The sequence below is a fragment of the Lepidochelys kempii genome, chromosome 2, assembly GCF_965140265.1.
Source record: "Lepidochelys kempii isolate rLepKem1 chromosome 2, rLepKem1.hap2, whole genome shotgun sequence".
NCBI lineage: Eukaryota > Metazoa > Chordata > Testudines > Cheloniidae > Lepidochelys > Lepidochelys kempii.
Genome location: NC_133257.1, coordinates 97,434,412 through 97,451,007, shown reverse-complemented (window position 1 = coordinate 97,451,007; position 16,596 = coordinate 97,434,412). Strand labels below are relative to the sequence as shown.

The window sequence follows — 16,596 nt, the reverse complement described above, 5'->3', positions numbered from 1 at the left end:
AGCAAGATGACACTCTCCATGTTCTGAGGAATTTTATTTTAAAGCTATTACTTAATTCTGAAATTAACACCACTGATCTGTTGAAATTGTGAAATTTTAGAAATGTGCACATTTCCTTTTACATGTTTTATGTCTAGTTGGACACCAACCTGACTAGTTCAGGCTCCCAATCTAAACCCTGCTTATAGAATTATTTAGATGATGAGCAAAATTTTCAGAAACATTTAAATGATTGAGGCTCCTAAGTCTCTTTTTTCAAAAGTGACTTAGGCATTTAAGACTTCAAGTACCACTGACTTGCTATGAAACTTAAGTGTCTAATGACCAGATTTTCTACAGTATTTAGGCACCTAGAGATGTGGATAGGCAAATTGTCGGATTTTCAAAAGCACTGAAGCAGGTTACATGCCTAGTTGCCATGGGAATCAATAGGAGATAGGTGCTGAACCAGCTTTAGTTCATAAAGGTGTTATACACTTTTGAAAATGGAAGGTAGGCTCCTAATGTGCTCAGATGCATTTGAAAATGTTACCTGATGTTTTAATCCATTCTCAGAAGAAAGCAGCTCAGGCATCTACCTCCCACAGGCTGAGATATACCTGGAAAAATTTAGATAGCTCATCAATGCTGGAAAATATGGACCTCGGGGTAAGTAAAATCTGCCACACTCTGCTGAAACACATGGCTGTTTGATTTCCTAATTTTGAAGGATCTGAACAAAATGTTGTATTGAATATTTCCTAAATCTAGCCACCACTCTCAGGACTTCCAAGACTGAGATGAATTCTATTTCAGAGTGAATTATGCAGTTATCACGCCACCCTGCCTTCTGCTAGCACTGTGTCTAATACAAAGATGGATTCTGGGCACAGTTACTTTTCCATCATGTGGGGTACTCAAAAAAAAAAGTTTTACCTTAGTTAAAAGGATAAGTTTATGTTAGTATCTATGGTACAATATTCCCTTATACTTTGGCTTGGCAGAATTCAATTTTTATTTTTTCTAATTTTTGACACATAATATCAATGTTTATTTGTAAACTTATTTTTATCCTTTTAAAATTTCACTATCATGTGAAATTATGGGGGTGGAAGCAACAACATATGTCAAAATATACAAAGCGACCATCCTTAAATCAAAATCTAATAAGTTTGCAAACAGCACTTTTTGTACTGTGACTATTGATAAATTTTGCTGCCATCAATGGAAATATTTTTTCATCAACGTGTGTGTATGGAGAAATCAATGTTTATAGGCATTTACCAATTAAAAATCTAATCCTGTCTAGCCTACCTATACTTTATATAGGAAATAACTGGAAAACTAGAAATACTGAGGTAAATTTGTAAAGTTATCTAAGGCAATTGGCATATTTTTATGAGTAGCCACTTTCCTAGTAACACAGCCAGTACTGAGCAAAGTTGAAAATGCTTATGGGAAAAATGAGAAATAGCTGAGGCCCCCTGGGTGCTTCCCTATGCCAGCTGGAAGAAGGCACCACCATACCATAACTCACCTGAGATCTGACACACTCATTCTGACAACAGTGAGTTGGGGCAATCTATGTGAAAAAAGGCATCCTGTAAGGTATCCTATTGAAACTGGTAACATGCCAGTGATTAATATTATTGCACAATTTAGCTACAGGTGGTGTATAGAGAATTATAGCTGTGTGCTGGAAATATGGTCTTAAAATATGTTTGGCCAGCAGTGCATAAGCCTAACCCAGCCAAAGGAATGTTGTTTCATTGGCTTCACGGTGTTGTCAATGTAAATTGAGCAAGGTGAGGACAGACATATAATGGGAGTACATTTGAAGTAAACACAGCCATAAAACTAGCAGGTAGGGGAGATGACCACTTACCAATCACAATGGGGTATGTTGTACCCTCAGTAAGCCTCCCTGGCTCTTAAAACAGAGACAATGGACTTTGGAAAATATAAGAAGAAACATAAAGCCACTTTGGCATCTATCACCTGAGAGAGACAAGGGGCCAGAGCTCTTGAAATCTTGATCCTTCAACCAAGGGGGGAGGAAGAAGAGGGTGAAGTCTCTGGGAACTGACTGTAGGTGAGAAACCTGCTTAGACAAAGATTGTAACTTGCTGAAGTTAAGTTTTAGTCACTAGAAAGTATATTTTGTTTGTTACCTTTCATATCTCTTTCACTCCTACGTGAAATCACTTCCAATTAGTGATCAGTAGCACATTAGCCATGCTAAATTATAGTCAAAGTACATTTTGCCACATTTTTCTTGTATTTGTTAATAAGAGTAGTATATATTTCAGTTCCGTTTGTGTGCAACACCATATTTTCTCACAACTTAAAGAAGGTATTCAAGAAAATAAATGTTTTAAGATTTATACTATATCACACAGAAGATGTAAAACCTCCATAATTGTGCACTAATGTATCATGTAGGAAATTTCTCATTAGACTCCTTCTGCATGTCATTGTATGGGCAGAAGCATGAGAACTGAGGGTCCTCAAGTTTTCTTACTTATAGTTGCAGACATTGTTTTTATTCATATAAATGTTTAATCCAATTCTGAAATGTTCCAAGTTATTTGCTTCAATAAAATCTTGCCTCAGTTAGTTCCACAAGCTAAACCAACTATAAATGAGTTTCTTTCATCTAGATTAAATAATGCATTTTAACGTGAGTGCTGATGTTCTTATTTATCCTTTTCCATAATACAAGAACACCTGATTGACCCTCTCTGCGCAAATTATTGTTCTGTAGGACCTTGATCCTATGAGTTGAGTACCAATCTTAACTTCCATTGAAGCCAGTGGAAGTTGAGCACTTTAGTGAGGGTTGAGTACCCTCAGTTTCCACTGGCTTCAATAGGAGTAGAGGGCACCTTGCAGGATCCAATGCTCTATGAGTATCATATCTCCTAAATTACCCTAATCCTTTTAAATCTTTCCTTGTTTTCACTCCTCACCCCATTCCATGCTTCTATTCTTTTTGTTGCCCTTCCCTGAGGGCTCTGTTTACTATGCCCTTTTGGAGATGAGGGGACAAGAGCTGAATGCAGGCTTGAAGGTGAGTACATTCCATTTATTACTGTTTTTCTTACTACAGTCTAAAAAAGTGCTATGCAACTTTTACAAAAAGCACCTCCAGAATTTAGATGCTTGATATCATTGTCATCTGAGGAAGCTTAAAAGACTCCAATATTAATTTGTCACAGGGATAGCTTTATTTTGTACCATGTTCTGTTCTTGCTGCAAGAGCAGTCATGACAATGTATAACTGCCATCTTTGTTCTCATTATTGGTGTAAAATTGTCAAGCGACTGGATTAATTTTATGCTGTCTTTCTATGCTTGCTGCAGTCTTTGTTACAAGACAATTAAATATATATTGAGAACAAGAATAAACATATATTAAAAACGGGGGATAACTTTGCTCAGAACTAAAATAGTTACATGGAAAAATCCTCTGTAAAATATATCAATTCCCCTGAATCTCCTAAGACTATAACAAAATAAAGATGCAAATCTATTCATTCTCAGGACACTTTCTACACAGAAAGATAAGGCGGAAATGGTGAAAACTTAACCCTTAGTGCTGTTCAGAATGAAGTGTGAAATTTAAGAAGGGTTTGAACTCCTTTCTCTTAAAGAGCATTTTATATGCTGACCAGGCATTGAGCTTAGTGGAGGGTCACAAGGTGTAACTGAAAACAAGCCTATTTTCAAATGGATTCGCAAAAAGAAAAGGAGTACTTGTGGCACCTTAGAGACTAACCAATTTATTTGAGCATGAGCTTTCGTGAGCTACAGCTCACTTCATCAGATGTACATCTGATGAAGTGAGCTGTAGCTCACGAAAGCTCATGCTCAAATAAATTGGTTAGTCTCTAAGGTGCCACAAGTACTCCTTTTCTTTTTGCGAATACAGACTAACACGGCTGTTCCTCTGAAACCGTTCAAATGGATTGTAACTCAAGGCAAAAGTTGGCCAATAGGGTGAAAGTGAACTTAAAAGGAAAACCTGTGCTTCATCTACAATAATGTTTTCCTCTTTATTTTTAAATGACTAAACATTTTAAATAAAAATGAACTCTTTACAATTAAATTAACATCTTTCTCTAAAAGTCTACCAAGTATAGGGAACAAACTGTAGAAAAAAGCTACAGAATGGTGTCTGATAGCAAAACTTTCACTGACATGCATAGAGTCAGGATTTTTACCTAGAAGCATAGAGGTAGGGTCTGAAATCCACATTTAAGCACCTAAATAAGTGGTTTCATTTTTAAATGTGCTGAGTACCCACCACTGCCCATTGACTTCATTGCTTTGTGAGTGTCTTGCCTCTTAGAGCTACAGAAGGGCATTCAGTGTACATTCAAGGACCATTCAACTACTATGGTAGTTCCTCTGTGCTTCTTAGTATTCATTTTATTCTAAAGAGTATTTGTTTTACTTGCTCATTCATTTCAAATATCAGACACCTTTCTTCATAAAGTCAGGAATAAGGACTATGCTTGATTTCAGAAGCTCAAGACTTTATCTCCAGAAAGCACTTACGTACTGCATCAAATCTCAACCAGTTCACTTGTAACACCTGTGTCGATGCAACCTTCCACCAGTAAATTATAGGCTGACCCCATAGGCTTTTCTGTGTGGGGGAGAATGTGAGAAGCTAGGATTTGTTTGTTGTGACATAAATTATTATAGGAGAGTGTCACTAATTAGGCTGATGTACGAAGAGGAGTCATTCTATTTCTGGTGCTGCCTCCCTGTCATCTTTAATTAACAATGGCTTTTTGCTACCCTATCCCCCATTCCTTCTGATTTTGTGCAATGGCCATTTCGCCCCCTAAGAAATTATCTATAAAATGTGGAAAAATTACAAAATACAAAACTGGACTTGGAGACAAACAGGTTGCATTTGAATGATGTTTGTTTTTTTGCTTCAGTCCAAAGTGTAGCAATTATGAGATCTGATCATGGAAAACAAAGCCTGCAGGTTACCAGTTAAAATCCAGCCTAGATTGCTCGTGGCCAACCTCCATGCTGAGATCTATGTGACGATTGGCCGATGGGCTCAGTGAGTTTCTAATACACAGATAATGGCATCCCTAAAATCACCAGCATTCTTGGCTCTAATTAGCATCTTTGTTAGCAGTTACAATGGAGGCCAAGAACTGAATGAGCATGAAGTCTGAACTTTACACACAGGTGGCCACTACAGTTCAAGGTTGAGAAGAAGTACTACTCAAGTTGCAGTGGGGGAGGTTTAGGTTGGATATTAGGAAAAACTTCTTCACTAGGAGGGTGGTGAAACACTGGAATGCGTTACCTAGGGAGGTGGTAGAATCTCCTTCCTTAGAAGTTTTTAAGGTCAGGCTTGACAAAGCCCTGGCTGGGATGATTTAATTGGGGATTGGTCCTGCTTTGAGCAGGGGGTTGGACTAGATGACCTTCTGGGGTCCCTTCCAACCCTGATATTCTATGATTCTATGATTCCTGTTGCATTTGTTCTGCATATAACTAAAGGACTTTATTGCTCGTGAAACATGCTGAGTTGGCTGCTTTCTAATTTCACTTAAGAAAAAAAAGCCGAGTCTGTCTTCCGCTTACTAAACTAGTAACTAAACAGGATGTTTGTGAGCTGTAAATATTGTGAGCCCTACTAGTGAAATTATTGCTATAGAGTCTTTCAGCTGTTTTGTCCCAACACCACCCATAAAATTTGATCTGGTTTACAGGGAAGAACTAATGTAAGGCATAACTAAAACAGTATGTTTATTTTACTACCTGGTTCTGATTTGTTTCTATGGTGTCAAATGTAAGATTTTCCAGAAACTTCATGTTAGACCTTTGCTAGAATGAAACAGAATAGCTTTCCTAACAAATTTGATCCCTGCATTTACTTTACCAACAGATTTGTAAGCTTTTTCCTATTGCTCTACCTCCACCAACTCAAAGGCATAACTTCAGAAGGACAGCATGTAGCTGGAGAACAGGGCTCAAATTGGAAAAGACAAAAGCAAAGCCCAAATAGTTGTACAATTTTTCTACAAGAAGACTCTAAGCTCCAGATTTCAAGATATTTAATGCAGGCAAGCAAAATTGATCCATAATAGTATACTCAGAGCCAAATTAAAGCAAAAAGTGTCATAATGTATCAACTTAAAAACTGGGGAGGGGGCACTGACCACCCTGAGGAAACTACACTACTTTAGAAGCATATTTCATTACTTATCACTGGTCTCCACTCCATTTCCCCTTATCTGCCCTAAGTGAATGCTATAGCTTAGAAACATCAGCATGTGACAATCTACTAGAACATCTCACGTGCTATGATTCTAGTTAGGTGCAACTATGCAGTGCCTCATTTGTATATAATGACTAATGTACACCCTGGGTATTTATATTAGAAAAGTCCTTTTCAAAGTGTAAATCAAAGCTAATTAGATATATTCACGTTACCAGAACCACAGAAGTCATTTTGTTGCCCTCTTGCTCTACACAGCCCAGGAGCTGAAATCAGAGTTCAGTTTTCATGCTTCAGGAGTGGACTTCTTATCTGTGTATGTGGCACAGGAATGAAGCTGAGACTTGAATAGGACTCTTTGTGGTCCAAAGGCTTCTTATGGACCCTGGTGGGCTCTAGACTGCAGCTCAGCTATGTGCCAAAAAGGTGGCTCCTTCTGGCAGAACCCCATTAGGAGCTGTATAAAGCTTTTTTCAATGAGAAGCCACTCATATCATAGAGCAGGCATATGCCACAAGTTACTGTAATTCAATGAAGGCAGTGTTTGTGATATGGCTAGCACGAGCCCTTACCAGTTCTTGTAGGAAGTGTAACACTCTTCCGGGGAATGACAAACCAAAGCCTCTTCAGCTGTATCACCTGCAGTTCTGAGGTGGCACATAAAGCAAATGGTAGAATCCACTCATCTGCTTCTGAAAATCCCTGTGTCTGGGGTGTCCATTTTTCTTTTAATGAGTCTTTATAAGATGCTGCAAGTGCCGTTGTGTCTGTCTCTAGCTTCCTTTAAGCTTTAGTTCACTGTCTGAGAAATCAAGTTTTCTATAGGTTTAATTTAACTTAATTTTGGACCTATTTTCCCTCCTTTTTCTTTTGTTTTAGCTGCACCTGAAGGTGCAAGGACTGGTTAAAGAGTTGATAAAAGTATGAGTGGTTTGGAAATTATAGCCACTCAAAGTTATGAAGATAAAGGCAATTACTAAGATTCCTATAAGTGGCTTTTTTTTTTTTTTTGCAGGGGGCAGCAGATAGTTTCTGCTGTTACAAGGGCTAGACTAAAATAACACAGATTATCAACAATCATATACCACCATATGGACATGTGGTCTGTATGGCAATTCCAATGCTTCCATTTTCACTTTTCACCCTGCCAGTTCCCTGGGTTTTGGACCATGAAGTGACCAACATTGATATCACTGAGGGACACAATGAATGAGAATCTGAGGTCATGAAACACACAAGAATATTTAGACCAAGAAATATGAAGGAAATTTTTTACACACACACACTTTCTCTCTCTCTCTCTCTCTCTCTCTCTCTTTCTTTTTCGTTGTGGGCAAGCTGCAGCATTTCCAGTTACAAAGAAGTAAAAATATTAGGCCAGCTCGTCAAATGATGTAAATCTGGCATAGCTCCTTTGAACAATGGATTTATGTCAAATTATACCCACTGAGGATCTGAACCGAATTTTCTTTTTAAAAATGAAGAGTGTAGCTGAGGCTTTATTGATGGGTGCAGTATCATGGGGGGCAATTTGCTGACCGTGTTGGATAGCGTATTTCCATTGTGGGGTTAGCCAGTTATGCTATACAGGGGGCTGTTGGAATATGCTATACAGGGGGCTGTTCTATTTGTGAATGTGGTGGGGGAAGAGGCCCAATAAGGACTGGGAAGAGAAAGGCAAAGAAAGAAAAGAATAACCTTGATTAAATGAATCAGCTGCACTCTGTAACAAACAGATCACAAACCTTTTCATTCAGCAGCTTTTCACAGAGGTGTACAAGTTTGCAATCTGTTAGCCTGTAAAATGTTTGGAGAAAAGTCAAACATACTGTATCAATAAATGTTTAGTCAAAGCAGACATTTCTTTTGTACCTTTTTATAAAAAACCCTGCCATTTTTCAGTTAAATTACCATAGATAAAACTGTTCATGTCATTGGAAAAAGAATCTACTGCTCTTTTCCTTGTTCTGCTGCTTCTGCCAGTCCTGACAACTAATGACAAGAATTCCTCTGGTAATCGCGGCAAACAATCCATAAAGAGAATGGACTGTACGGTTGGCTCACATGATACAGAGCAAGTAGATTTTTGTTCCCCCAATTTCCAGCATTTCAGAGCCTCAGATGCTGCACATAAATAATTGATGACCCTTATGAAAAATTAAACATTCAGGGCAGCTCAAACTCATTCTCCAGACCTACATTTGTGCCTTCCCCATTATCCCTTACTGATTCTAAACAAACTTAGCAGTTTTTTTTTAAATGCCTTTCAAGCACGGACAGGCCTAGTTTAGAATTGTTCCATGTCTTTCCAAGGTAATTGATCCACAATCATACACAACACACACAATGTGGCTAAAACAGAAATCCTGGAAAGAAACTGAAAAAATCAAAGTAACAATGACCAGAAGCACAAGAATTAGAGCTAGGCTGCTAGACACTAGCAGAGAATCTAGCTCATTAGGTAGAATAGGAGTTTGCCTTTCAAGAATTCAGCCCAGATTCCTTTGTTTGAAGAATAGTTTCCCTTCTTTTTTTAAAGATATACTTGTCATAACAGTAGACAGTCCTGTTTAGATATTTTGCAGATGTGAAGACTTCACAGTTCTAAGAGCCGGATTCTGCCCTTTAGATATGTATGTACAGCTCTGAATGGCATTCAGAAGCAGAAACTGGCCTTAGGAATTTAAAATGAGAGCTATACTAGGTAGTAATATTACTTTTAATGCACCAAATTCTATTTCCCAAGATGTTACTGAAGATTATCTTGCTACTCCCAATATATATATATATGTTTAGTTAAACATGGTAGCCATGGGAGCCTGATTAAAAAGGTGTTCACTCCTTTTTGTAATTGCAGCTTTGCTTATTTCAAAGGATAACATCTACAGTCGCTATACTGTTTAACGGACAACACTTTTCCAGTACCAATTGGAACCAATGGGCGGTCACTTGGATATAAAAAAGGTGGGTGCTGTCAGTGGAAATGGAGATGGGCAACTTGACCATAGTGTTGGGGGACAAGTCTAACGTTGATTGTGTCGTCATGTTTCCACCCCAGAACAGGTGGTGTCCTGTGAAGCAGAAACCTCTGCTTCACACCAACAGGGTTTCATTGGATTCAATTGCTTTCTTACACCTGGAAATCTGTCTGGTTGTTTTTACATATGGACCAAAGAAAATAAAAATTTAATAAATAAAAAGACTTAGCCTGTCTCTCAGGGAAGTTGCACTGCAGTTTTTAATCTTCACTGTGACCAGACTGGAGCTGGTAGGCCTCAGTTTTCATTATAATTTGTCTTTCGTGGATTCTGAGGGTGCAACTGGCTTCCTGACCCTACTGGCAGGTTCCAGGCTCGATTGTCTCTCTGGTCATCTGTTGTGTGTGTATCATTGGATGAGGGCTGAACTGTAGCTGAATCCATAGCTGCTAGACAGCGACAGGGACTGCTGGTGCTCCTTGGCCGGCTCTGAGGCGTAGCTGGGAAACGTCTGTGCACGAGACACCTTTGTTGAACTGAGACTGTGACCTGGAAGGAAGACAGAGAGCAATGTATTATGAATCAACTTACTGAGCTTCAAAAACAACTGAGCTGAAAATGTCCTCTGAATAGGCTAATAAGATATTAGCCATAGCTCTTTCTGAACTGGCAACATCCTCTATACAAACAAGTGCATCAGATCCATACTGTATTTGGACACTTTTAGCCAAAAACACTCAGACAGAGGAGAAAAAGAACGAACCAAGGCTTTGGCTTCATTTTCGGTTCTCTTCCTTTATTTCCTCCATGAATCAAATTAATAAACACTGATTTATTCATATTTACACCCTTGTTCCTGGGCTTTTCAGTAAGGGATACCTCCAACAACCCCCGGACCCCATATGATTCGATTCTGTACTGTTTTAGGTGTGCACATACATAAGTTATTTGTATGAGTAATTTCAGGAGCAGGCTGTTATGGGAGAGAGTGACTGTAAGTGGGAGTCATCCTTGCTTTCCCCACATGAAATGACTTTTTATTTTATTCACTAACAAACAAAATATATGCCATTTTTCACAGCAACAGTTACCATGGTCAAGTTCTAAAGTGCTCTTTTAGGAAAAAGGCTATGTAAGTCTCACTAGTTCTTTTGGAAGCTCTGGAGAGCTTTCACCAGGACAGAATTCAATTAGTTATATCCTTAGTTAAATCCAATTAGTCATGCATCCGATGAAGTGAGCTGTAGCTCACGAAAGCTTATGCTCAAATAAATTGGTTAGTCTCTAAGGTGCCACAAGTACTCCTGTTCTTTTTGCGAATACAGACTAACATGGTTGTTACTCTGAAACCTATTTTAATGTAGTAAATAGCCTGTGAAGTCACAATAGTTCTTCATGTGGATCAGCTTTGTTTTTAAAAACCTCTAAGAGATCAGGTTCCTTGAGGAATATTTTAATGTAAAAAGAAAAGGTGGCACCTTAGAGACTAACCAATTTATTTGAGCATAAGCTTTCGTGAGCTACAGCTCACTTCATCGGATGCATACTGTGGAAAGTGTAGAAGATCTTTTATACACACAAAACATGAAAAAATACCTCCCCCCACCACACTCTCCTGCTGGCAATAGCTTATCTAAAATGATCACTCTCCTTACAATGTGTATGATCATCAAGTTGGGCCATTTCCAGCACAAATCCACTCTCCTGCTGGTAATAGCTTATCTAAAGTGACCACTCTCCTTACAATGTGTATGATAATCAAGGTGGGCCATTTCCAGCTCAAATCCAGGGTTTAACAAGAACGTCTGGGGGGGGGGTAGGAAAAAACAAGGGGAAATAGGTTACCTTGCACTTCTACACTTTCCACAGTATGCATCCGATGAAGTGAGCTATAGCTCACAAAAACTTATGCTCAAATAAATTGGTTAGTCTCTAAGGTGCCAGAAGTACTCCTTTTCTTTTTGCGAATATAGACTAACACGGCTGCTACTCTGAAACCAATTAAATCCTTCAGTGGATGTTGAATTACACACTATGACTAGGTATCACCCACACCTACAATTCCTGTTCATTCCCTCTTATGCACTGTGCTCTTCCCTTACCTTTCTTTCTTCCTGTTCCCTTTACTTATTTCTCTCTCTCCCAAACTGTTCCTTCTTTCATGATGCCCCTTGTGCTTGGAACAGTCTCCCTCCCTCTTCTTGTCCACCTTCTTTCTTATTTAAAATCCCTCTTCAGCACCCATCTCTTCCATAAATTCTTCCTCACCATAGATTCTTATGTCCTCTCCCTTACTTAAATTGCTGTTTAGATGTGTTGTGTCTTGTTTGTGTTAGACTGCAAACTTTTCAGAGCAAGAATCAGGTCTTATTTTGTGGAATATCATGTATATTTATGGTGCTTTATAAATACTCAGTGGTAATTAACTGAGTTAATAATTCAGAACTAATGGAAACCCCTCCTCACATGAGTAAGCCCATTGTTTTAAATGGGATTACTCCCATATGTGATACTCCATGCAAAAGTGGCTATGAGCATAGACTGTTTGCATGCTAAAGTTGCATTTAGAAGACATGAAGGTTGGGTAAAAACCAGCATTTTGCATTTGTACTTCAGAATTAATCTGGGGTGGAACATGGTCCATGTGTTTGAACTGTCGCCTGATTTTAGAAGGTTAATATTGTTATTTTGAATAATATGGATTATAGGCTAGCCAGTTAATCTGATCAGAAGATAATAAGATTCTTCTCCCAGTGGGACAAGTGGGTCACCCCTCTTATGGAGCTTGAGCACTTGAGCCCTCCTCCTATGTCCAAAGTTAGTTTCCTCACCCACAAAATGTTAGGGCACACTTACTCCATAGGCTGGTATGTTTGACATATTAATGCCATTAGCTCATTCTCTGTTATTTCTGTCCTAATTGATTATTTTGGTTCTTTCCAAGTTCCAAATTGTGGTGTACTTGTTAAGTTTAAAGAGGATATGAACTTAGGTAGACCCCATACCACCCTGCTTCAATATATCCTTTATCTATCTATGTTAAAGGTCACAACCATATATGGACCTTATGCTTTAGCTCATCACCACCGATCCAGGTGGAAAGTCCCAAACATATGTACCCTAACTTTACCTTAGCTCAACATATAGGATGTGGCCTGCAGGTCCCTTGCGTTACAGCCAAAAATACTCTAATATGAACCTATAAACCTATTATAATGAAACAAACAATAAAGCCCATAAGAAAATAAGAAACCCATAAGAAAAGATATACAGGGAAGCAAGAAAGCTAGCCCTATAGTCTACAGAACTACCTAAATTCTCTACTATGCTATTGATATGCAGCATGACCTGGCCCTAATTACTCTGAGTTATGGAAAATTTAAATGATGTCCAAAGTCCAAAGCCCTGTAGCAAACCGGTGACAAAACTGGGAATAGAACTCAGATTACCCAGTTCTCTATCCTATAGATTTATCTACCTCAGATGGAAGGTTTGAGATGTAATTAATTATCTACAATTGATAAAACTCTTTTAGTTTCTTAGATCAAAGGATAATTAGTGCAAATTATTATCCACCTTTTTCACCTTTGGAATCCACATTCAAGACTAGATCTGAAGTGAGATTAGAAAGTGTTTATTAAAATGTATTTAGTAAATTTACTATATATGAGAAGGTGAAAGAATAATCCTCTTAGACAACGCAAAATTAAATATTTGCATGGAATGAAAGGAAACTATTTAACAAGTGAATAAGAGCGATGGTTTCACACTGAAGAATTTCAAGATAACTAGCAGTTTTCTAGAATGATTTAAGCCTGAACTAGTAGAGCAGGAATAGCAAATATGCAGCTGATCAGGAATGAGACACATTGCAAAACTTTGCCATAATGGCTGTCCTTGGAAAAGTCTGGCTATGGCCACTGCTGTAAGTCTATTGCTTCATGCAAAATTACAGGTCTCTAAAAGGCAAGGAAATGAGCAACAATATCGAGAGAGAGGAAACAAACAAAACGACTAATCAACCCAGCAACATTAGAGACAATAAAACCACAGACTGCTTTCCCAGTGGCAACTTAATGATCACAAAATCCCTTTTATAGCATGCATAGCAGACTGCATTCTGTCTGTATAGCTTTCCTCATTGGGTTAAATTAACATTAGCTATCAAAATCCTGACTGAGATGCCAAGCCTAAATGTCTTTCTGCTTCAAGGAGCCACTGCATTAAACTGGCAGTGAGGTCTGAACAGCAAGGTAAAACTATTGAAACAGCACAAGCAGACTTAGATAGTAAAGAGTCAATTCTGAAAAGCTTTACTCATACAAGAGATTCAATTGGGACCTTGCAGAGCTTTATAGTTATCTGGAGTTTGCATCATAACGATCCGTTCTTTTTTAACTTAACTCAAACCTATCTCTGTACCAGTCACATGCTCTTATGTTTTTTCAAAGCTTCCAGTGTCCTTTCTGAAGATGTAAAGGCTCGTTCTGTACTTACCTGAAAGCTGGAATGATACAGTCTTTAATGATTCCTACTGGACTATTAATATAGAAATTTTATTGGGTCTTCAAAACTTCACCAGGAAAGTATTATGTTTGTGAGCAACACAGGCAGAGAACAAAGATAATTATCTAATCTAATCCATCTATCCATCCAACATGTCACTAGTCTTTTCTATTCTTTGAAATGCATTTTGCTGTGTACAATGGTAGGCTCTCATTAGAAAAAGACTAGATGGTACACAAAAACATTAATCAAAACGGGAAAGATGATCTAAAGTATTCTACTGCATATTTTGAAACGTATGACGCTAGTGAGAATGTACCTAAAACCAGTCCTAGCTCCCTGTTTGGTTCTTTGTATTCCCTTTAATGGTCATATTGTACCTTCGTTCATGTGTTTTGGTCTCTTGTATAAACCACGCAAAAGGAAAAGAACAGTCCTGGAGCTCACCAGGAGTTGGCAGAAACTGGTCTTTCTTTTTCACAGATCACTCACTCATTCCGAAGGACTGAAGCCAGTTTACTCCCATCTGCTCACTCTGTGGGATTCACATGGATATTTCATATCCATTTAGGTGTTTCCTCACCAGAATCTCCTGTCTCAGTGGAAATCTATGAACAGGCTGGTGACTAATTCTGAAGAGTTAATTCACTTTTGTAGGATTAACAAAACAGCTTGTGGCAATCCATACATTTGTAGACAGTAAAAACTATTGTTCTTTAGTGAGGCAAATTTCATGGAAGCATGATATGGAGGGAGTAAATTTGTGTGAGAGATGATTTAAGTCTGATAAATGATTTTAAGCACCTTTAAAAATTATATTTAACTGCCATTTGAAAAACTTAATAGTATGTGTTAAGTGACAAATCTTGCGCACTCCTTCCACCATGTGCATGAATTTCCCTCTACCATTCCTTCTTGCAGTGGAAATAATGTGATTCCACTCCTCCATAAGTACCACAAGTCCTCTTTTCCCCCCTCCAAAACTTATGCATTGCATATTCCAGACTTGGCCATGTTCCTGATGCTCAAGGATGAGCAGAAGGAGGGACGGGGAAGAACCACCTTACAGAGATTCTCTGGTCTTTCCTGTGGAGCACAGTAAGGCCAAATGAAGCCTATTCCAGGCTTTTAAGATGGAGTTAAGGCTGTGAAGAGACCTAGAGGGAAAGACTCTGTCTCCCTCTACCCCTCATAGAATTCTCCAGTGCTCAGTCCTGTCACTTGGACTGGACAGAGAATTTCAATTTAGACAAAAATAGTCTGTAAATACTAATCTTTTGGGCCACATTCTGCACTTTGCATCACACAGGGAAATCCACAGGAGGAAAAGGTTTCCCTCATGGAGGACCTATGCTTCTGGATAGGCTTTGGAATCTACTCTCCCGGCTTCTTGCAGCCATGTTACCAAAGCCTCCTTTGTTCATCTTTTGTTAGGCCCCTCTTCCAGGGGGGAGAGAGGACTACAGTGCACAGGGGCTTCACTGAAACATGAATACAGACTGCAGGTACATTAACTTTTCAGTGGATTCCCCAGCAAGCTGGGGTGAGGTGGGGTAAGACAGGAGAATAATGCACATAGTGTATCTATCTTCCCAACTCATCACCTCCAGACACTTGACCCAGTGAAGGGCTATCCAGGTGGGTGATTGTTTTTGCAGATGTGGTTCTTTCACCTGTCAGGTGCTGAATGGTAGAGGGAAATTCATGTACAAAGAATTCAAGAGACAGAACTGGGGCCGCAGAGGCTGTTTCATAGAGCAGTAGAATCCTAGACAGCAACAATCCCAAACTAAATTGTGGTAAAGTTAAGCCAACAAAGAAAAAACACCACCAAAAGTGCAATCAAATGATACAGAAAAGTGTGCTTATGTATAAATTAGGGTTGTTGATTAATCACAGTTAACTCACGCAAGTAATTCAAAAAAATTAATCATGATTAAAAAAATTAATTGCAGTTAATTAAATAACTGTTAAACCACAGAATACCTATTGAAATTTATTAAATATTTTGGATGTTTTTCTACATTTTCATATATAGTGTATTCTGTGTTGTAATTGAAATCAAAGTGTATATTATTTTTATAACAAATATTCGCACTGTAAAAATTATAAACAAAAGAAATAGTATTTTTCAATTCACCTCATACAAGTACTGGAGTGCAATCTCTTTGTTGTGAAACTGCAACTTACAAATGTAGATTTTTTTTTGTTACATAATTGCACTCAAAAACAAAACAATGTAAAACTTCAGAGCCTGCAAGTCCATTCAGTCCTACTTCTTGTTCAGCCAATCGCTCAGACAAACAAGTTTGTTTACATTTACAGGAGATAAGGCTGCCCTCTTCTTATTTACAATGTAACCAGAAGGTGAGAACAGGCATTCACATGGCACTGTTGTAGCCGGCATTGCAAGGTATTTACGTGCCAGTTATGCTAAACATTTTTATGCCCCTTCATGCTTCGGCCACCATTCCAGAGGACATGCTTCCATGCTGATGATGCTTTTTAAAAAAATAATACTTGTGTTTAATGTTTGTGACTAAACTCCTTGGGGGGAGAATTTATGACCCCTGCTCTATTTTACCCACATTCTGTCATATATTATATGTTATAGCAGTCTCGGATGATGACCCAGCACATGCTGTTCATTTTAAGAACATATTCACTACAGATCTGACAAAACGCAAAGAAGGTACCAATATGAGATTTCTAAAGATAGCTACAGAACTTGACTCAAGGTTTAAGAATCTGAAGTACCTTCCAAAATCTGAGAGGGATGAGATGTGGAGCATTCTTTCAGAAGTCTTTAAAGAGCAACACTCTGATGCGGAAACTACAGAACCCAAACCACCAAAAAAATAAATCAACCTTCTGCTGGTGG

The 16,596-nt window shown here is 38.4% G+C and overlaps 1 protein-coding gene across 3 annotated transcripts in view; it reads right to left on the bottom strand.

Moving 5' to 3' along the window:
- Window positions 1-3,942: 3,942 nt before the first annotated feature.
- The window catches only part of DOK6 (docking protein 6), a 431,293-nt gene continuing 418,639 nt past the window's right edge, over window positions 3,943-16,596 (bottom strand). For 2 of the 3 annotated variants that reach the window (XM_073331713.1, XM_073331712.1), the window contains one exon: window positions 3,943-9,758. In XM_073331713.1, coding sequence (XP_073187814.1) covers window positions 9,507-9,758 — 252 coding nt within the window. In that variant the 3' untranslated portion in view covers window positions 3,943-9,506. The remainder of the gene's footprint in view (window positions 9,759-16,596) is intronic. The other variant, XM_073331714.1, reaches the window with a different exon arrangement.